This window comes from Colossoma macropomum, unplaced genomic scaffold (assembly GCF_904425465.1).
Source record: "Colossoma macropomum unplaced genomic scaffold, Colossoma_macropomum, whole genome shotgun sequence".
NCBI classification, from domain to species: domain Eukaryota; kingdom Metazoa; phylum Chordata; class Actinopteri; order Characiformes; family Serrasalmidae; genus Colossoma; species Colossoma macropomum.
Genome location: NW_023494816.1, coordinates 365,404 through 387,140, shown reverse-complemented (window position 1 = coordinate 387,140; position 21,737 = coordinate 365,404). Strand labels below are relative to the sequence as shown.

General features: G+C 38.9%; 1 protein-coding gene across 1 annotated transcript in view; it reads right to left on the bottom strand.

The window, feature by feature from the left end:
- Window positions 1-21,737, bottom strand: part of LOC118800109 — a 32,391-nt gene extending 10,654 nt beyond the window's left edge. The window contains exons 1-19 of the mRNA XM_036560254.1: window positions 21,578-21,737; window positions 21,196-21,259; window positions 20,386-20,469; window positions 20,178-20,278; window positions 19,104-19,217; window positions 18,724-18,787; window positions 17,926-18,009; window positions 17,718-17,818; window positions 17,025-17,088; window positions 16,863-16,903; window positions 16,014-16,120; window positions 11,217-11,285; window positions 10,301-10,355; window positions 9,710-9,795; window positions 8,637-8,743; window positions 8,050-8,153; window positions 2,623-2,711; window positions 1,682-1,760; window positions 51-135 (exon numbers count right to left, since the gene is read on the bottom strand). Coding sequence (XP_036416147.1) covers window positions 51-135; window positions 1,682-1,760; window positions 2,623-2,711; window positions 8,050-8,153; window positions 8,637-8,743; window positions 9,710-9,795; window positions 10,301-10,355; window positions 11,217-11,285; window positions 16,014-16,120; window positions 16,863-16,903; window positions 17,025-17,088; window positions 17,718-17,818; window positions 17,926-18,009; window positions 18,724-18,787; window positions 19,104-19,217; window positions 20,178-20,278; window positions 20,386-20,469; window positions 21,196-21,259; window positions 21,578-21,706 — 1,627 coding nt within the window. The 5' untranslated portion in view covers window positions 21,707-21,737. The remainder of the gene's footprint in view (window positions 1-50; window positions 136-1,681; window positions 1,761-2,622; window positions 2,712-8,049; window positions 8,154-8,636; window positions 8,744-9,709; window positions 9,796-10,300; window positions 10,356-11,216; window positions 11,286-16,013; window positions 16,121-16,862; window positions 16,904-17,024; window positions 17,089-17,717; window positions 17,819-17,925; window positions 18,010-18,723; window positions 18,788-19,103; window positions 19,218-20,177; window positions 20,279-20,385; window positions 20,470-21,195; window positions 21,260-21,577) is intronic.

The window sequence follows — 21,737 nt, the reverse complement described above, 5'->3', positions numbered from 1 at the left end:
TGACACAATTCATTAAGCAGGGTTGAAAATGAAAATGAACACCCACTTACCTTTAGAATATGCGTACAGCCCAGTGACCAACATTAAAAGTGCCACTGGCAGCAAAGCCATCCAAATGGAAATACAGCTGTTCTTCTACCAAAAAAAACAGATAATGACGTGTAGATAAAATCTATAAATATTCATCTACACAGCCAAGCACAAATACACACTGTAAAAATATTCTGAATATAAACATTTTTGTTAAATCTATTCATTATGATCATAATTATCATGAATTAATTAATTAATTAATTGCTGTAAAAGTCTAGCACTTTTCATATACAATACTCTGCAGACCAAAAGTCAGTTTCCATTTTTTGCTTTCTCTTGTGGTAATTCCTACCCCATCCACTAAGTGGCAGTGCTGCGGGAGGAGATCAGTTTACAAGCCAAAAGGGGATACAAGAGGTAGCATTGTAGGCTAGTGGAAGTGTTTTGTTTGTTTCTCTCATTTGTTTGGACAAATCTGCTTTAATCTCTACATTGGCTCACATCGGCTTAGAATGGGGACCATTGCAATTTGGACTTTCCTTCAATTTCATGATACACAGGATTCATAGACTGGACTGGGATAAAGAATAGATTCAAAGGACAATTAGTCTGGTGAGAACTATCCAATTCTTTTGTTTTTATGGACTCAAAGGCTGAATGAACTTTTGGAAAGACATTGAGAATGAACTGACTAAGCTATAATGTTCTATATATTGTGTTGTTCTCTTTCTTTCTTTTTTTTTTAAAGCGCTGGGTAGAGTAAACAGGTCAAAACACTCTTAGTGGATGGTTCTCCCCTTTTTAATTCTGATAACGTGTTTACAAAGCTGTGACCATTACAGCTTTTTCCCATAACTTTAAAAATGTTTTTTTGAACCCCAGTTTTGGAAATTTCTGTTTTTTCACTTCATTTCATTTGATGCTCTCCTTCCTTCTGCAATTGCATTACCTTATATCTAACCTCAGAAATTTCTCCTGAAAAATGAATAACTTTTACTTCATGACCACTTAAAGGGTGGTCTCTGCTTTTTTCACAAAGGATAGCGAAGCAAGAGTAATATTGTAAAATTAAAAAGGTAAATAAAAAGTAAATGAATAAAATGAATACAAACCAGAGTTCATGAAAAATGTCACGCCTTACATGACTCTGGACTCCAACAGACCAATCTATCAGTGCTCATCCTCACCAGACTTCTCATCACACACACCTTTTCCTCATTTCACGCCTTTGATAGTTTAGTATATAAGCCTGGGCTTTAGTTTAGTTATTTATGAATTATCATCTTAGCATGAGCATACTGAGCGTTCTTTCCTTGCCTGTTCATCCCTTTGTTACTAAAGCTCTTAACTCAAGCCTCATCTGCAAGCGTCTGGTTCCGTTTGCCATCAGCACAAAAAACAAAGTTTGTTTTTAAAGAAGGTCCTTCTTAAAATCATGTTTCTTGTCCAATTTCAAATGCCAAGGCTACAGTAAACCTTAGTAAACTGAAGGTTAACTTCAGACATATTGAGGGTGCATCAAGGAATATTCTGTGCTAGGATTTTTGCCAGTGCTGTCCTGTATCTTTACCGTTTTATTCAAATGTATACAAAATGTTGATTTTCACTGTCCCTGTACTCAAAAGATACTCTACAATATAACGCTCACCTCCTCATCTTTACTTGGAAACTGCTGCTGGGGAGTGCTTGTGCATTTTTGCTTGTCTCGTGTCATTTCCATGGGAAACCTAAATAAAAATAGACACATTATTAGTTAAAGACGCTAAAACCTAAACTGCAGGATATAATCTCTTGAGTAGCTCCAATCTAGGTTTGACATGGGCTTTGAAAAAATAAAAAGCAAATCACAGGTAGGTAAATTGGAGCTCCAGGGTCCAATGCTGATGTTCACCAGCCCATTGTAGGTGCTTTTGATAGACAGGGGTTAGCATGGGCGCTCTGACCATGTACTGATGTACTATGTGTTGAGACACTTGCCTCCCGTAACCATCCATCCATCATCTAAACCGCTTATCCTTCTGGGTCGCGGTGGGGTGCTGGAGCCTATCCCAGCTGTCATCGGGCCACTTCAAAGATGCTCTGACCCAATTGTCTGGCCATAATGATTTGGCCCTCTCTCAGGTCTTTGTCTGGCCATTTCTCATGCTTCTTGCATGTTGACTACGGTAAGCGACTGTTCACCTACTGTCTAATAATACATTCCATACATTGACAAGATATTAACTTTCTATGCTTTATCTATGAGAGGTCAAAATGCTTTGGCTTATATTGATGTATATTTTTTTAAACACAATTTCTAGATATAGATTGTTGTCCTGCATTTCCGTCCTTTATATTTTCTTTTTTGTTCGCCTTGAAAAATATTCTGTGTTGCTTTCATAGTGATGAGCATTAAGACGTCAGTTTGATTTGATTGTTGATTCACTTATTTTAATAAAAAAACGGAAAAGAAAACTTACCTGAAACGACTTTCAGTGGGTTTAGTAAAGGACTCAAGTTAATATAAAAACATAAAACATAAACATCACTGAGTAAAACTGAATAAAAAATGTCCAGATATAAAAGGGTAAATGTAGAGATTAGTCTCACCTGTCATCATCACTGTTACATGTTCTAAAGCTCTCTGAGTCATAACGTCCGTCTTCTTTAGACTTACATCTTGAGTTAAAGCTGTCAGCCTGAAAAAAAAGGTCCAAATAAAGCCAGTGGCTTAATACATGTAAATTTTCATTTCTTATTTTCTATTACATTCACTTTGCTCTTACTGAAGAGCCCAGAAGTGTCAGTTTCTGAACGCATCAATCAAGATTCATGCAGAATTGTACAATAGAGGATAAAGTACAAGATATGAAAAACTGGGAGAGGAAACCACCATTCAGTATGTTTTTAAGAACTCATACCAGTATATTTTTTTGATACCTCACTTTATTAGAATGTACTTGACAGATCATTGATTTAATTGAATTGTATTTTAAAGTTTTATTTTGAAATGTTCACAGTGAATTTATTATCCTTGCAAACATGGGTAAAGTGGTAAAAGTATTGGAATTCATTTACTGGACATTTAGGTTTCAAGTTATTTGCACAACATGTCAGGACATGTCAGGTAAGTTTCAACATTGTTCTCTACTGTCTTTGTATTAACAAATAACTACAAACATTGATTATATGAATCTTCTTTAACCGGTCAGACAAAATACAAAGTTTATTAATTAGCAAAGTTAGTGTTTCAAAACAATTGCTTACCTTATTAGCTTTGCATGGCTTGTTTGGTTTGGAGGCAGGGCGACTGGTTCGTGTGCTACAAACATTAATTCAGACAATATATTAGGACTGGTGCACAGGGATTGGACAGTCATTTCCAAACAATACCATATTCCACATTAGTTATTGCCTAAATTCAAAGGTAGAATCATGTTTTAATAGTTAATTTTGGATTTAATTACATTCTTGCTAAAGTTGTCAGAGAAACAAAAACACTGTTGGTGGAAGAAAAAGTGACTCCGTGTTGAGCTGCTGGTGAGTAATGAGGGGGAACAAGAGGAGACATGGAAGATCTAGACAGTGTAGTGAAGAGCATTACCAGTTCAATCCATCAAAATCACAAAGAACAAACTTCTTTGGTTCATCTGTGAGTGATCATACTGTTGGCTCAGTGTATCATGTTTCTAGATACTAATGTAGAATTATAGATTGTCTTCCTGCATTTCCTTCATTTACATGTTTTTTATTTACCTTAAAAAAGATTCTGTATTGCTTTCATGGTGATGAAGTTTAAGCTGTTGGTTTCTTCAGCTACAATGATTTACTTATTTTAAACGTTTCTGTATCACTGTACAGGTAATGACACACCTCCATTGTTCGCCTTTAGGTTTTAAAAATCATATTGCATCAAATCTTCCAGCAATACGGTGATGCAATATACTGTTAAAGCGTGAAATCTCAGGATTCAAAATCCACAAAGCATTTTATGATGTGTTCTTCACAGCCGTGATGATCACCTCATTTACAACATAAGCATCGAACGAGTAAACGCCAGCAAATCTGCAAAATACATGTTGTGCTGTAGCTCAGTTGTGTTTTAAAGTGAAGTAGGCCAGCAAACCTAGAGGAATCATCATAGATCAGTATAGAGATCAATGAGTAAAAAAGCTGCGACAGTTAAGACTTTAATTTAGAAAAGCATATCACATCTTACCTGGAGCAATTTTCAGGGGAGTTACTAACAGATGTAACACACCCAAAATCTGATTCTGTATAGACACCACTGAAACATGAACATATCACAATGAGTAGAACTGAATTAAAAGTGTCCAGTCATAAAAGGTAAATAAGAGATTGTCTCACCTGTCATCATCATTTCTGCTATATTTCTGACTTGTTTGTCTGCTGGGTTACAAACATGTGATTCAGACAAATATATTAGGACTGGAGAAGAGTGACAGGACAGTGATTTCCAATATGTACTGTATTACATTTTAGCAATGAGGTCTAGAATAGCTGGAGAACAGCATTACCAATTAAATCCATCAAAAATCGCAAAGAACAGTAAACCCCTGCTTCAATGTACATGGCTGTGTGTAAAATATTCCTCTGAATATGTATTATTTATATATGAATATATATTTTTAAATATTTGTGATGTGATTTTGCTTCTGTCACCATGGACTTGCATCCTGCCTCCACGCCTCCAACGCTTCAGAATGCATGACCAAATAAGAAAACAAGTTGGATTCCTGCCCAGGAAGAAAACATGGAAGATCGTCTTTCCGTTCTTCAGGCCAAGAAGCCTCAGTGTGAGTATAAGGGGAGGATGAACTGTAGATGGATGAACTGGAAAAGCTTATTTCTATCTACTACTGATGCCACTAAACCACACCCACTGAAAATAATTCAGTCTCCTGATACTGAGGTTTTCCCGACTGTGGAGATAAATTCTGGGGGGATGCCTGTGTTCAGTCCATGTGCTGTCAATCAGTTCAAACCCAACAGTTTACTGGAGAAGGTGGACAAAGACACAACAGGCTTCCTGGACAGCCTACGTGCTCTGCAGCTTAAATGGCCACCTGGTGTCCAAGAAAGCAGAGGCAGGCAGGCACTCAGCTAACCAGTGCAGCCTAGTGTCTGGGAGGCCACCACTTGGTTGCCACTGCCAGCCTCCCAGTACCCCACTCAACTGGTCTCCACCACTGATCCTGTGTTCCCCACCACTGTCTCTGACCAGGCTGTGAAGCTTTGGCTGTATGCTTGTATAAATGTTGTGCTGGAAGACAAATCTTCTCTTCAGGATTTCCCTGCATCATGCTGCATTCGTTCTATCCTCACAAGCCTTAAATGACCTCTTGCATTCCCACAACATGATGCTACCACCACCAGATTTCACAGTGAGGATGTTGTGTTTATGATGATGTGTGGTGGAATTCAGTCTCATCAGACCATAGAACCCTAGTCAAGAGGTCATGTAAGGGTTGTTTAACACCAGCTTTCTTTTTGCCACTCTGAAAAGGAAATGTTCTTGTATCCTTGTTTCCTGACATGTCATTTTTCCTTGTCATGGAATCACTTTGAATATTCTTTTCTCTTCATGGTGTAGGTTATGCTATAATACTGACTCATCGGAATTTGGATCTCCATGTACGAGTGTATACGTACTATAAATACTTGGAATTGCTTAACTACACACAGTTAAAATTTCCATTTAACTAATTATCTGACTTTTAACAGCAATTGCCTGCAGTGATAATTTAGAAGAGTCATAAGGGGGATGGATACTTTGTTTTATATTTGTAATTATTTTAAATTACTTTGAAGAGACCTCTTTTCACTTTCACATAAAAGAGTTTGTTTTGTTGATCACTGTAAAAAACAACTGTTATTCAGTGTTGTATGATAATAAACCATAACTTCAAGAAGGGTGAATAGTTTTTTTTATGTACTGCATGCTGTGGCATTATCCTCTACAGCAATGACTGACAGCAGCATATGCAACATGTGAGTGTGGTCCTCAAGTCCTTGAGTCATTGAGATTATTTGGACCTTTCCAGCTCTCCGACTGATCTCACTACAAAGGGGGTGACTGTCCAGAGCAGTACATTAGCCAGAAAATATTGTGCAAGATTCTACAGCACAACTAAAATTTTCCTTTGCTATTTACTGTTTTACATACATGATATTGCTATTTTATTTTATTTAATTGTGAAGCAGTTTGAGCTGCATGTTTTTATATGAGAGGTGCTATAGAAGTAGAATTGTTTGTTGTAGTTGTTAGTAAAAATGAAGTGGTAGAAATTGTGCTGGCAATGTTTGTAGCTGGCACTACCCCAAAACTGATCTTGGACTGCAGTTGAAAATGTGTACTCACCAAAAGGATGCAGGCAAGTGCAAGCAGTTTGTAATGACTGGAAGCTAAACTTCTGTCACTATTATTAAGTAACTTCAACTGAGATTACGGACACTAGAATACCTGAAACCTGGAATACCATCTCACCAAAAACCACAAAAACAAAGATTCCTTTGGATCAATAATGATAGAACATCTGAAATAGAGACGTTATCAATTATGTTATTATCTATTGTATTATTAGAGCCATCTTTCACCTGCTCGCAGAAAAGTTGGGTGGGAAATCTTCAAAAGGGCTGGTTTTCATAGAAGGGGCAACAGATCTTGGGTCTGATGGGGGGCTTTTGACCCATTCGTTGCATGTCTGCAGGCAAAAACAGAGGCATTCAATAGTTATACTGTTTGGCATAGTGTATCTTTCGGGACTATTAAGAGTGCACAGAGGCAGTCATGAACCAACAACAATAATAATAATGATGATAATAATAATGATGATGATAAACATAGGTGATAAAGAAACACAAGTTAGTAAAGAAGTATTCATATGAAACTGAATATATATCATTTACACTTTAATTGACCTTTTCTAAGATTAAAGACGCTTTCAGCAGCCAGAGAATGCAACTATATCTTACTTATATCCCCATTAAATTTGAACACTGAGCTCATTCAGATAAGTAAAATAAAACTGGGAACTGCCAAAACACAAACGCACATGTACAGTAAACCTATACAGATGGTCCAAGCATTATCTCCAAAGCTATACCACACTCAAAATCATCTGAACACTTCATGTTGTTTGTGAAGTCAAATTAAACTTTTACCTGTTCTTATCTGGTTTGCCCTGACGATGAGTATCTAAGTGTGGTGTGTTACCTTGATTTGCTGTGGCATGACCACTTATTACTTAGTGTCTGACCGAAATGGTCATGAGTTGATGCAAGTCCAAGTTGTGTCTCAGTTGTCTCAGACACAAGCATGAGTCTATGAGGTGCAAGTCTTGACTCCCTGGAGTGCTAGTCGGAGTTAAGTCTCTGGGATGTGCCTCTTGGGGCTGCAAGTCTCAGTTAAGTCTTGAGTCTTTGGGTCTCTGGGATGTGAGTCTGAGTTGAGTCTCTGGGGTACAATAGTAGCGTCTTGAGTCTCTGGGGAGGAAGTGCGAGTCTTGAGTTTCTGAGGTCCAAGTTCAGTTGAGTTGAGACTCTGGGATACCAGTCTTAGTTGGGTCTTGAATCTCTGGACTGTGAGTGAGAGGCAGGTCAAGTCTCTGGGGTGTGAGTCTGTGTCATTTCTTGAGGCTCAGGGGTGCAAGTACAAGTCTCATGTCTCTGGGATGCAAGTCTGAGTCCTAAGTCTCTGAGGTGTGAGTTGAGTTGAGCCTCTGGGATACCAGTCTTAGTTGAGTCTTGAATCTCTGGAGTGCGAGTGAGAGGAGAGTCAGGTCTCTGGGTGTAGTTCAGAGTCAAGTCTTGAGATTTTCCCTTACTGCATTGTTTGGTGCTCCTAATTTAATCAGTTTTCTTCTTGTTTTTTTTCTCAGGCTGAACATTCTTGAGTGTTACGTCTCAAGTGTGAGTAGCTGACTTGAGTCCCCATCCCTAGTTTGTAATCTTGAGGGTGTTCAGTGCAAATGTATTTTGTGGTTTTCTGCATATCTGTGTATTTGTGTGTGTTACCTCATTAATATCTTGCTGCATGAATGCTGTGGAGATGCTGCCTGTTTCTTCTGTGCTCTCTGTACACTGACTCAGTACCTCATCTAGGTTTTCATTAACAAGAGCTGGAATAATACACAGACATTAAGAGAGAAGAGAATCGGTTAATGTGTGTGACTGAATGTATCATGTAGACCTTTCACTGTTTATATCACTGTGTGGCGTAAAGCTGTCAGTAAACTTCACATGACAAAAGAGCTAAACAAAACCAACTACTGCTGCTGGGAATGGGCTGCAATGAATATTATATAAAATATTTGCCAAGAATGGAAAAGCAAGTTGAATGTCTGGTGCTTTTACCTGTTTTTAGCACAAGCTTCATTGCGTCTTTTTCAATCCGACAGAAAACAGTCTTTTGTTTTTGAGGCTAAACGCTAGTGTGTAACCAGTACTGAACAGCAGTGTATCTAAATAGAGTGAAATAATCTGCCTGCACATAATGTAAAAATGAAGAGCTATGGTAATGTCAGTCCAAGAGACTGTCGGTCCTATATCTAACTGTCTATACTAGAGATCTAATTTTAGGCATAAATGTGGGTTTTAATTACCCGGTTCAGTCCAAATGCTTTTCGTCTGCTTTTCATCTTTACTGTGGAACTCCTGCTGGGGAGTGCTTGTGCATTTTTGCTTGTCTCGTGTCATTTCCATGGGAAACCTAAATAAAAATACAGACACATTATTAGTTAAAGAAGCTAAAACTTAAACTTGTAACTGCAGGATATAATCTCTTGAGTAGCTCCAATCTAGGTTTGACATGGGCTTTGAAAAAATGAAAATAAAAAGAAAATCACAGGTAGGTAAATTGGAGCTCCAAGGTCCAATGCTGATGTTCACCAGCCCATTGTAGGTGCTTTTGATAGACAGGGGTTAGCATGGGCGCTCTGACCATGTACTGATGTACTATGTGTTGTGACACTTGCCTCCCGTAACCATCAGTAGAAATTTCTGTGACTTGTGCCACAGTAGCTCCTCTGTCGGTTTGGACCAGACAGGATAGCCTTCTTTGCCCTCATGCATTGATGAGCATTGATTGCCGCCAGTTCATGCTTTGTTCTTCCCTGGATCACTGTCAGTATGTGCTCACCACTGCTGACCAGGAACACCTCATAAGTCTAGCCACTTCAAAGATGCTGTGACCCAGTTGTCTGGCCATAATGATTTGGCCCTCTCTCAGGTCTTTGTCTGGCCATTTCTCATGCTTCTTGCATGTTGACTACGGTAAGCGACTGTTCACCTACTGTCTAATAAAACATTCCATACATTTTCAAGATATCAACTTTCTATGCTTTATCTATGAGAGGTCAAAATGCTTTGGCTTATTTTGATGTATATTTTTTAAACACAATTTCTAGATATAGATTGTTGTCCTGCATTTCCGTCATTTATATTTTCTTTTTTGTTCGCCTAAAAAAATATTCTGTGTTACTTTCATAGTGATGAGCATTAAGACGTCAGTTTGATTGATTGTGATTCACTTATTAGAAAACTTACCTGAAATGACTTTCAGTGGGTTTAGTAAAGGACTCAAGTTAATATAAAAACATAAAACATAAACATCACTGAGTAAAACTGAATAAAAAATGTCCCGACATAAAAGGGTAATTGTAGAGATTCGTCTCACCTGTCATCATTATTATGTGTTCTGAAGTTCTTCGAGTCATAACATCTGACTTTTTTAGACTTCCATCTTGAGTTAAAACGGTCAGCCTGTCAAAAAGGTCCAAATAAAGCCAGTGGCTTAATACATGTAAATTTTCATTTCTTATTTTCTATTACATTCACTTTGCTCTTACTGAAGAGCCCAGAAGTGTCAGTTTCTGAACGCATCAATCAAGATTCATGCAGAATTGTACAATAGAGGATAAAGTACAAGATATGAAAAACTGGGAGAGGAAACCACCATTCAGTATGTTTTTAAGAACTCATACCAGTATATTATATGTGATAAGTTTTACTTTAAAGGATTCACAGTGAATTTATTATCCTTGCAAACATGGGTAACGTGGTAAAAGTATTGGAATTCATTTATTGGACATTCAGGTTTAAAGTTTGTCATTTGTCCGACATGTCAGGTTAGATTCTACATTGTTCTCTACTGTCTGTGTATTAACAAATAACTACAAACATAGATTATATGACTCTTCTTTAACTGGTCAGACAAAATACAAAGTTTATTAATTAGCAAAGTTAGTGTTTCAAAACAATTGCTTACCTTATTAGCTTTGTATGGCCTGTTTGGTTTGGAGGCAGGGCGGCTGGTTTGTGTACTGAGTTAAACATTAATTCAGACAATATATTAGGACTGGTGTACAGGGATTGGACAATTCCAAACATTACCATATTCCACATTAGTTATTGCCTAAATTCAAAGGTAGAATCATGTTTTAATAGTTAACACTGGATTTAATTACATTCTTGCTAAAGTTGTCAGAGAACAAAAACACTGTTGGTGCAGGAAAAGTGACTCTTTAAAACAAATACTGTATTGTTTTCATGGTGATGAAGATTAAGCTGTTAGTTTCTTCAGCTACAATGATTTACTTATTTTAAACTTTTCTGTATCATTGTACAGGTAATGACACACTTCTATTGTTCGCTTTCAGGTTTTAAAAATCCTTTCTGTGCATCAAATCTTCCAGCAATATGGTGATGCAATATACTGTTAGAAATCGTGAAATCTCAGGATTCAAAACCCACAAACCATTTTATTATCCGTTGTTCACAGCAGTTATGATTATCCATATTGCAACATAAGCACCGAACGAGCAAACACTAGCAAATCTGCAAGGTACAGGTTGTGCTGTGGCTCAGTTGTGTTTGTAAAGTGAAGAAGGCCAGCGAACCTAGAGGAATGGGCATTAATCAGTGTAGAGATCAATGAGTAAAAAGGCAGAAAGAAATTATTCTAGCCTCTGTTACTCTGTGTCAGTAATTCATATAATAATTCTGACCGTGGGGGGAAAAAAACTTGAGCCATGTTACTTTTCAAAAGAGATGAAGACCATGATGGTAGCCAAAGTAAATGGGAACAGAGCCCCCTTTATTCTGGGTATACCATCACAGGCAAAAATGTGCAAAAAGGGGTAACAGTTAAGAGGTTATCTTTAGAAAAGCCTATCACACCTTACCTGAGGCAACTTTCAGGAGAGTCACTAAAGGATGTAAAGCGCCCAGATTCAGATGCTGTACAGACACCACTGAAACATGAACATTACAATGAGCAAAACTGAATATAAAGTGTCCAGTCATAAAAGGATAAAGTAGAAATTTGTCATCACCACTTCTATTATGTTTCTGAATGGTTTGTCTGCTGGGTTAGAAACATGCAATTCAGACAAATACATTAGGACTGAGGAACAGGGACGAGACAAAATGTATTACATTAAGTACAATATTGCTTCTCTCATGATGAACTTTAATAAAGAACACTTGCATTTGCATCCTGCCTCCATGCCTCCGACATTAAAGCATGCAAGATCTTTCAAGATCTACAAGATCTTTCTGTTCTCCAGGGCAGGAAGTCTTTTGTTGTGCCCTCTTTGCTAGCCAGCCCATGTGAGTATAAAGGGGAGGATTCAGTGTGTGAGGGATTCATCATGCATTACAGACTGTATTTTCAGCATTTAGCTTGCCCGATTCCACTGGACACAGTTAAAGCACTGTTTGTAGGGACTTTTTTCAGGGTAGAAGCTTTAGAATAGGCAGATATAATCTTTCAAAAATCTTTGACAGCCAAGAAGACATGAAGTGTAGAAGGATATTTCAAATTACTATTAGCAAGGTCACTACTGAAACGGGCGGAAATCGTACCCCTTCAGGCGGGAGCGGGCGGAAGCACGCATATAGAGAAATTAATAAATTAATTAATAAATAGCCTGAATAAAGTAGAACCATCACTAAATCATATATGTAAATGATATAACAGTAAAACTGTTGAAATTAATAAAGTCATTCTCCAGCAACCAATCACGTGAACAACACGCAAATCCTCATAGGTCTGATTGACACCTATTGCTTTTACGTGGCCCGAGTGATGCAAAGTCTTGCTTTTCATTTCGGCGCCCATGTTAAGGGGTCAGGGCTTTCAAACAGGCTGAAATACACTGAAATAAGCCATGAAAATAAAAAAGAAGATTGTATAAAAACTTAAAAAGCGTTTTTATGTAATTTATGATGAAATACTAGTTAAACATTTCGAGCTGCAAATAGATTTCCTCCGCTCCGCAGCACAAACACTGTATGTATGAAAGGCGGCGCAAACTGCTGCATCACTCATAGAGGCAGCATGTGTGAATCAGGCATTAGAGAGATGCTGCGGACGACCACATCTGCCCAGCAAACCACCAAAAATAACTGCTCTGTGGTTTAATTCCTGCTTTGTGTTTACTGGGAATAAATGCTGTGTAAGGCAGTGAGCCTGATGACCATGACTGCCGTGTTATTTCAGCAGAGGATAATGTATTTGTGAATAGATTGTGTCAGATATTGGATGTGTGTGGGACTGTGCGGGTGGGAGTGGGACAAATCATTTCAGGAGAAATGATTCTGATGAATCCGGGATGAATCTCACGGGAGCAGGACTGAAAAAATAGTCCCTTGCAGACCTCTACTACCAGTGCTCAGTCCATGAGCTGTCAATCAGCTCAAACCCAGTGGTTTACTAGAGAGGGCTGAAAACAACACAGCAGGCTTCCCGGACAGTGTACCTGCTCTACGTTCTAAAGATCTGACCGGGAGCACCCCACATGCCTTGGTGTACTTCCGCACACTGCCTCATTAAACACACCTGATTCAGCTCATCAGCTCATTAGCAAGGCCTTCATGAACAATAGTCAGACCACTAGATGAGAGTAATCGCTAAAATCCACAACACTTTGGTTCAGAAGGTACGCAGTTTGCATGAGAGGTCTAATATATCTCAGAACCCGACAAAATATCAGCAAAATATTCAGGGGAGTTACTAACGGATGTAAAGTGCTCAAATTCGGATGCTGTTTACACATCACTGAAACATGAACATTACAATGAGTAAAACAAAATAGTGTCCAGTCATAAAATGGTAAAATTTGTCTCACCTGCCATCAATATTTCTATTATGTGTTATATTATTGTTATATTATAACTGGTTTGTCTGCTGGGTTACAAACATGTAATTCAGACAAATATATCATGACTGGAGATCAGAGATGGGACAGTCATTTGTAAAATGTACTACATTTCATATTAGCAATGAGGTGAGCAATGAAGGGGAGCAAGAGGAGACATGGAGGATCTAGTAACTGGGGAGAACAGCATTACTAATTAAACGCATCAAAAAATGACAGAGAACATGTAAACTTCTGCTTCAACATACATGGCTGAGTGTAAAATATTCATCTGAATATATTATTTATATATAAATATATGTTTTGAATATTTGCAATTTTGCTTCTGTCACCATGGACTTGCATTCTGCTTCCATGCCTCCAGCATTTCAGAATGCATGACCAAACAAAAATGCAACAAGTCCAATTTCTTCCCAGGAAGAAAACACAGATCATCTTCTTTCTGTTCTTAAGGCCGGGAAGCTTCAGTGTGAGTATGATGGGGAGGATGAACTGTAGATGGATGAACATGAACTGGAAAATGATTTTTCTAACTACTACTGATGCCACTGAAACCACACCCACTGAAGATAATTCAGTCTCCTGATACTGAGGTTTTCCCGACTGTGGAGATAAATTCTGGGGGGATGCCTGTGTTCAGTCCATGTGCTGTCAATCAGTTCGAACCCAACAGTTTACTGGAGAGGGCGGACGAAGACACAACAGGCTTCCTGGACAGTCTAACTGATTTGCAGATTAAAGTGCCACCTGGTGTCCAAGAAAGCAGAGACAGACAGACACTCAGCTCATCAGTGCAGCCTAGTGTCCGGGAGGTCACCAGTTGGTTGGCACTTAGCTCTGAACTGCAGCCTAGTGTCCTAGGAAACATCACTACAGGTCCATCTTTTGCTAAGGGTGTGACTGCCTGCCTCAGAGTACATCACAGCAGTTTGTCTGTGTGGACATCACAACAGGCCCATATGCTCCTGAGGATGTCACAACTAGGCCTGTCTGCTCATAAGGAGACCTGACCTGACTGCAGCCTCTTCTGCACTTTCTTTCGGCAATTAATAAACTGATCAATCTATCCATCCATCCATCCATCCATCCATCCGGCCTTTGTTGCTGGAGCAGCTTTACTCTCCCGCCCCCTCCCACAAGATTTTATCCTGCTCCTGCAGAAAATCTACCTGCAACCTAAACACCCACAGTCTGGTTTCCATCTGCGTTAGTCATGAGTGACTTCTGTAGGTCAGATCTGGCTTTAATCTTTACACAGCTTTATTGCTGTGCATTCATTATTATTAGGAGCATTTTCCAAAACTGTGTCTGTTGACTGTCTAAAGGCTCTGCCATTTCTGTAGCCTACAAGAAAGCAATTCACGTGATTGTTCTCATGATTGGTTGCTTCTGTTGCTTCTGCTCTCAGCCAGCTGCCCAGTTTCCTGCCCTGCCAGCCTCCCAGTACCCCACTCAGTTGGTCTCCACCACTGACCCTGTGTTCCCAGACACTGCCTCTGACCAAGCTCTCAAGCTAGACCTTAATGACAAGCTTGACTCTCACTCTTCACAATGTGTATAGCATCCGCTATGTTTCAAGGGTTGATGGGACTAACTCCCATATCACATGTACAGTGCCTGTAAAAAGTATTAAGTATTTAAAAGCATCATAACATGTTAAATCATAGTGAATCTAATTTTACTCTGTCAGCCAGTTTTTGTGGATGGCCTGTTCTTGGCAGATTTTCTCGGCAGATTTTCTTGGCAGCTATGCCATAGCCTTTCCATTTCTTAACAATTGCTTTAACTGTAACTCCATTCACTTACTAGGAAATGTTCTTGTATCCATACCCTGACTTGTGATTTTCCATCACGTCGTGGAATTCTTTTCTCTTCATAGTGTAGGTAATACTATAATATTGACTCACCAGAAGCTGGACCTTCCATATACGAGTGTATACAGACTATAAATACTTGGAACTCCTTAACTACACCCAGTTTAAATATCCATTTAACTAATTATGTGACTTAACAGCAATTACCTGCAGTGATAATTTAGGAGAGCCATGAGGGGATGAATACTTTTTTTTTATCCCTTCATGTTTTGTTTCATATGTTATTAAATTAATTACTTTGAAGAGATCTGTTTTCACTTGATCTGAGTCTGTTTTGTTGATCAGTGTAAAAAGAACAAATCCACTGTGATTCAATGTTCTATGATAATAAAACATGACAACTTTAAGGGGGTGAATAGTTTTTCATGCACTGTATGATGTGGCATTGTCTACAGCAATGACTGACAGAAGCATATACACCATGTGAGGGTGGTCCTCAAGTCCTTGAGAGTCATTGAGATCATTCTGAACTTTGCACTGGTTATTTACAATGAAACAATCCAGTTTCTTCCAGAACCTAAAGTCTGTTTTGTTTTATAGACAGAAACATGTGGAGCAACACCACTTTCTTAGTAAAACTGAAGTGGTAGAAATTGTGCTGGGATTGCACTACTGCTTGTAGCTGCCACTGCTCCAAAACTGGTCTTAGACTGCAGTTGAAAATGTGCCAGCCTGGTTTAAAGGCATTTATCAGAAGGCACCAGAATGCAGGCAAGTGTAAGCAGATCTCAAAGACTAGAAGCTAAACTTCTGTCACTATTATTAAGTAACTTCATCTGAGATTACAGACACTAGAAAATGTGAAACCTGGAAGCCCACAAAAATTCCATCTCACCAAAACCACAAAAACATAAACATTCCTTTAGATCAGTAATGCCAGAACATCTGAAAAAGAGACTTTATCAATGATGTTGTTATCAATTATATTATTAGAGCCATCTTTCACCTGCTTGCAGAAAAGTTGAATGGTAAATCTTTAGACTGGCTGCTTTTCACAGAAGGGGCAACAGATTCTAGGTCTGTTGGAAGGCCGTTGACCCATTCATTGCATTTCTGCAGGCAAAAAGAAAAACAGAGGCATTCAATAAGTCACCACTTCTCAGCATGCCGTGTCTTTTGGGACTATTAAGACTGCATAGAGGCAGAGCAGCTGGCTGTCATGAACTAATAATAATAAATAAAATTTAACTTGTACCTGCTCTTTTCTGGTTAGTCCTAACAATGAGTATCTAAGTGTGGTGTTGCCGTGATTTGCTGTAAGTCCAGGTTGTGTCTCAAGTGTCTTGGACACAGGCACAAGTCTCTGAGGTGCACATCTGAGTCAAGTTATGACTCTTTGGAGTGGTAGTCAGAGTCGAGTCTCTAGGATGTTCCTCTCTGGGCTGCGAGTCTGAGTCAAGTCTTGAGTCTCTGTGTTGCAAGGCAAAGTCGACCCTTGAGTCTCTGGGATGCGAGTCTGAATTGAGTCTCTGGGGTAAAATAGTCTTTAGTCTCTGAGGCCCAAGTCCAGCTGAATTGAGTTTCTTGGATATGAGTTTGAGTTGAGTCTTGAATCTCTGGAGTGCGAGTGAGAGGTGAGTTAAGTCTAAGTGAGAGTCGTGTCTCAAGTTTTTTTTTTACTGCATAGGTTGGTGCTCCTAATTTAATCAGTTTTGTGCTTGTTTTTTTTCCTCAGGTTGTTATGTCTCAAGTGTGAGTAGCTGACTTGAGTCCCCATCTCTAGTTTGTAATCTTAAGGGTGTTTAGTACAAATGTACTTTGTGGTTTTCTGCATATCTGTGTATTTGTTTGTTACCTGATTAGCATCTTGCTGCATGGGTGCTCTGTAGATACTGCCTGTTTGTTTTGCGAGAGTAAGAGAGAAGAGAATATGTGTGACAATGTATTTTGTATAGTAATCACTGGTTATGGTGAGGTAATCACTGTGTTGCGTAAAGCTGTGATGTTCAGGACTGACCAGGAGAGGACGATAGTGAGCTGGTATTTCTTAGCTTTCCTCCATCACCTCCTGAATCCAGTTTCTGAGATTGAAAGACACACAGAGAGAAGCAGAGAGTTCAGTTACTTCAGTTAATTCTATTGATGAATTAATGACTCAATAATCATCAGAAGCAGTTCTATTTTAGACACGAGTCTAACAGTAAACAGCAGAATAATGTTCACAGGCTACATGATTTGATTTGCTGTTTATTTAATCACACTAATTAAACTGTTTCGATCCACCCTATGCTCTCAATTGGTCAGTGATACACTAAATCGGCCTTTTGATTGGTTAATTATCTTTGTTACTTCCTCCCTGGGTTTGTCTGTTTTCTTTGTATCTCTGTCCTGACTGGTCCATTCCTCAGGCGTGTTCACAACACGCGTTACACTGTGTTCTCCCCTTTCAGAGCCCTGTAATGTGGCGAGTAGTGTGGTTAGATTAATCTCAAACACACACTCATCATAATAACATGGACTGTGTGAATTTAAGATCTCTTCTAAACAGCAGTGTGATGATATATGGGCTGATACAAATATCAGTCAGACATCTAACAGTAAACACAGCAGTACAATACTGGTTACAGGCTACATGACTTGTTCTGGTGTTTATTTTGATGACTCTCTGCTGTGAACAGGCTTTCTGGTTGGAGCTGTGAGTGTGGGTTACCTGGATGAAACTCTGGTGTTTTCCTTCACTATTGGCCATTTCTTCTGGGTTCTCCTGATGCTGAAGTTGAGGCTCAGCTACATCACCAGTAGCAGGAGAAGCTAGAAAACATACACACAGTAAACATTTCTCATTTCTGCTCAGCCTATATAATACTGTAAAGGCTGAACTGAGTATATGCAGCAAACCATCAGCAGATCTGACATACAGGCATCAGGAGCTGGTGCAGTATCCAGTGCAGCTGCTGTAGTGGATGAAGTTTGAGGAGCAGGAGATCTTTCAGCTGTATCACCTAATAGAAGAAGAAAGAAAGAAAGAAAGAAAGAGTGAATAAAGGAAAATTTGTCTGACTGAATGAATCATGTATCATCAGTAGGACTGGGTGTTATAGCTATAATACAGTTTCTCAATTATGACAGCAATTTAAAATTGCAATTTAAAATTTAGCAAATAAAATGGAAAACATGCTGTGTGGAGCTGTTAGCCTGATAGCTAAGCTGGTGTTTGAACAAATAACAACCCCAAGCTACTGTCCTTGTTAGCACTAAGTACATGTGTTATCTTAGCTATCAAGTGAAGAACTAACAGGCTAACAGTTAATGCACCACTAACAGTCTAAAAGTGTAGCAAACAAAACTCCAATCTGAGTGAAGAAAGTGAAGCAGCTGGTGTTGGAGTGACAGAAAAACAGAATAAAACCTTTTCCACTCTGTACTGAGCTGTTAGACTGCTAGGTAAACTAGTGTTAGCACCACAATTAGCTCAGTTTTGTTGTCCAGTTTAGCTCTGTTTATCATTTAAAATCTGCTGGTGATGGATCAGTGGTTTCACATTTACTGAGTGATGAATTTTAATTCTAGCTTGTTTGTTTTCTGGTTAATAATGTTACAGTGAGTGATAATGTTTTAGTTTTTGCTCTGCTGCTCATCTGCTAATGTGTGAACTGCTTATAAGTTCTTCAGCTGCTATCAGCTTAAGCTCCATTTCTGTGGGGTTCAGGACTGACCAGGAGAGGATGGATGTGGACTAGTATCTCTCGGATCTCCTACACCTGCTCCTGCATCCGATTTCTGAGAAAGAGAGAGAGAGAGAGAGAGAGAGAGAAGCAGCGTGTTTAATCATTTCTCCTGTTCTCTTTAAGCTTTTTTATCTTAGTTGAGTCTTTCTGATATTGGTTTCCTTTACAATAGCTTTTTATAATGTTGTAATTGAGATGTTAAAGATGTTTTTGATTGAATTGGCTCTTTCTGTCCCCTGTCTAACATGTGGTCATCTTTAGGTGAATGTGGGTTCAACAACATGAAAGGTTTTTCTACACTGTAGGAAAACTCCAGCACACTCTAAACAGGTCAGTGATTCACTAAAGCCTTGTGACTGGGCAATTACCTGTTCTACTACCTCCTTTGGTCCAACTGTTTCCTTTGCATGTGGGTCCTGATTGGTCTGTTTCTCTGACATTCCCATAACACCCACTGCAGTTTTTATTCCACCTTCAGAGTCTTGTATTGTGGTCATTATCTGTGATTATTCTCAAAAAGAGATTCATTATAATAACATCATAACAGACATGCACTGTGTGATTTTCAAAATCTTGTACTTTGGTGACTCACAATATATGTTTGAACAGACAATCATGTACTGACAAAGCCCACAGTTTAAATGTTCACACTGTATGAAAACACTCTGTCTAAGATCAATTTCCAAAATAGCTGTTTCATTCAAACAACACACTGCGCACCGAGTACCGAGCAAACATGCAGAGAAACCGAGCTACAGCAACTTGGCTTACTTGTACTCTACTCAGCACTGAAACTAAAAGCAGGTGGTGATGTACACAGTAGGACAATATGGTCTCTACAGCCTATTTCAGAGTTAGTTTTTAAAAAATCACTGTATTAACTCACAATTTTCTTCATGACAGTTCTTTATTATGTTCTGATTGAGATGTTAAACAAAGTTTGCGATTACATTGTCTCTTTCTGCCTCCTGTCTAAAACTGACTTGTGGTCATCTCCAGGTCAGTGAGGCTCCATCATCACTAAATCTGTCCTTTGATTGGTCAGTTATCTTTGCCTCTTCCTCCTTTGTTCTGTCTGTTTTTGTTGTATCTGTGTCCTGTTTTGTCCGTTCCTCAGGCTCATTTTGAACACCCACTACATTTTGTTCTCCACTTTCAGAGTCCTGTAGTGTGGTCATTATCTGTGATTAATCTCAAACAGAGACTCATCATAATAACATGGACTGTGTGAATCTGTGACCTGTTTTAAACAGCAGTGTGATCTGAGCTGATATACAAATAACAGCTGTGATTTCATTCTGTCATAAATTCTCTGTCAGGGATCTAACAGTAAACACAGCAGTACAATACTGGTTACAGGCTACATGACTTGTTCTGGTGTTTATTTTGATGACTCTCTGCTGTGAACAGGCTTTCTGGTTGGAGCTGTGAGTGTGGGTTACCTGGATGAAGTTCTGGTGTTTTCCTTCACTATTGGCCATTTCTTCTGGGTTCTCCTGATGCTGAAGTTGAGGCTCAGCTACATCACCAGTAGCAGGAGAAGCTAGAAAACATACACACAGTAAACATTTCTCATTTCTGCTCAGCCTATATAATACTGTAAAGGCTGAACTGAGTATATGCAGCAAACCATCAGCAGATCTGACATACAGGCATCAGGAGCTGGTGCAGTATCCAGTGCAGCTGCTGTAGTGGATGAAGTTTGAGGAGCAGGAGATCTTTCAGCTGTATCATCTGATAAAAGAAGAAAGAAAGAAAGAAAGAAAGAGTGAATAAAGGAAAATTTGTCTGACTGAATGGATCATGTATCATCAGTAGGACTGGGTGTTATAGCTATAATACAGTTTCCTGGATTTTGTAGAAATTATGACAGCAATTTAAAATTGCAATTTAAAATTTAGCAAATAAAATGGAAAACATGCTGTGTGGAGCTGTTAGCCTGATAGCTAAGCTGGTGTTTGAACAAATAACAACCCCAAGCTACTGTCCTTGTTAGCACTAAGTACATGTGTTATCTTAGCTATCAAGTGAAGAACTAACAGGCTAACAGTTAATGCACCACTAACAGTCTAAAAGTGTAGCAAACAAAACTCCAATCTGAGTGAAGAAAGTGAAGCAGCTGGTGTTGGAGTGACAGAAAAACAGAATAAAACCTTTTCCACTCTGTACTGAGCTGTTAGACTGCTAGGTAAACTAGTGTTAGCACCACAATTAGCTCAGTTTTGTTGTCCAGTTTAGCTCTGTTTATCATTTAAAATCTGCTGGTGATGGATCAGTGGTTTCACATTTACTGAGTGATGAATTTTTAATTCTAGCTGTTTGTTTTCTGGTTAATAATGTTACAGTGAGTGATAATGTTTTAGTTTTTGCTCTGCTGCTCATCTGCTAATGTGTGAACTGCTTATAAGTTCTTCAGCTGCTATCAGCTTAAGCTCCATTTCTGTGGGGTTCAGGACTGACCAGGAGAGGATGGATGTGGACTAGTATCTCTCGGATCTCCTACACCTGCTCCTGCATCCGATTTCTGAGAAAGAGAGAGAGAGAGAGAGAGAGAGAGAGAGAAGCAGCGTGTTTAATCATTTCTCCTGTTCTCTTTAAGCTTTTTTATCTTAGTTGAGTCTTTCTGATATTGGTTTCCTTTACAATAGCTTTTTATAATGTTGTAATTGAGATGTTAAGATGTTTTGATTGAATTGGCTCTTTCTGTCCCCTGTCTAACATGTGGTCATCTTTAGGTGAATGTGGGTTCAACAACATGAAAGGTTTTTCTACACTGTAGGAAAACTCCAGCACACTCTAAACAGGTCAGTGATTCACTAAAGCCTTGTGACTGGGCAATTACCTGTTCTACTACCTCCTTTGGTCCAACTGTTTCCTTTGCATGTGGGTCCTGATTGGTCTGTTTCTCTGACATTCCCATAACACCCACTGCAGTTTTTATTCCACCTTCAGAGTCTTGTATTGTGGTCATTATCTGTGATTATTCTCAAAAAGAGATTCAT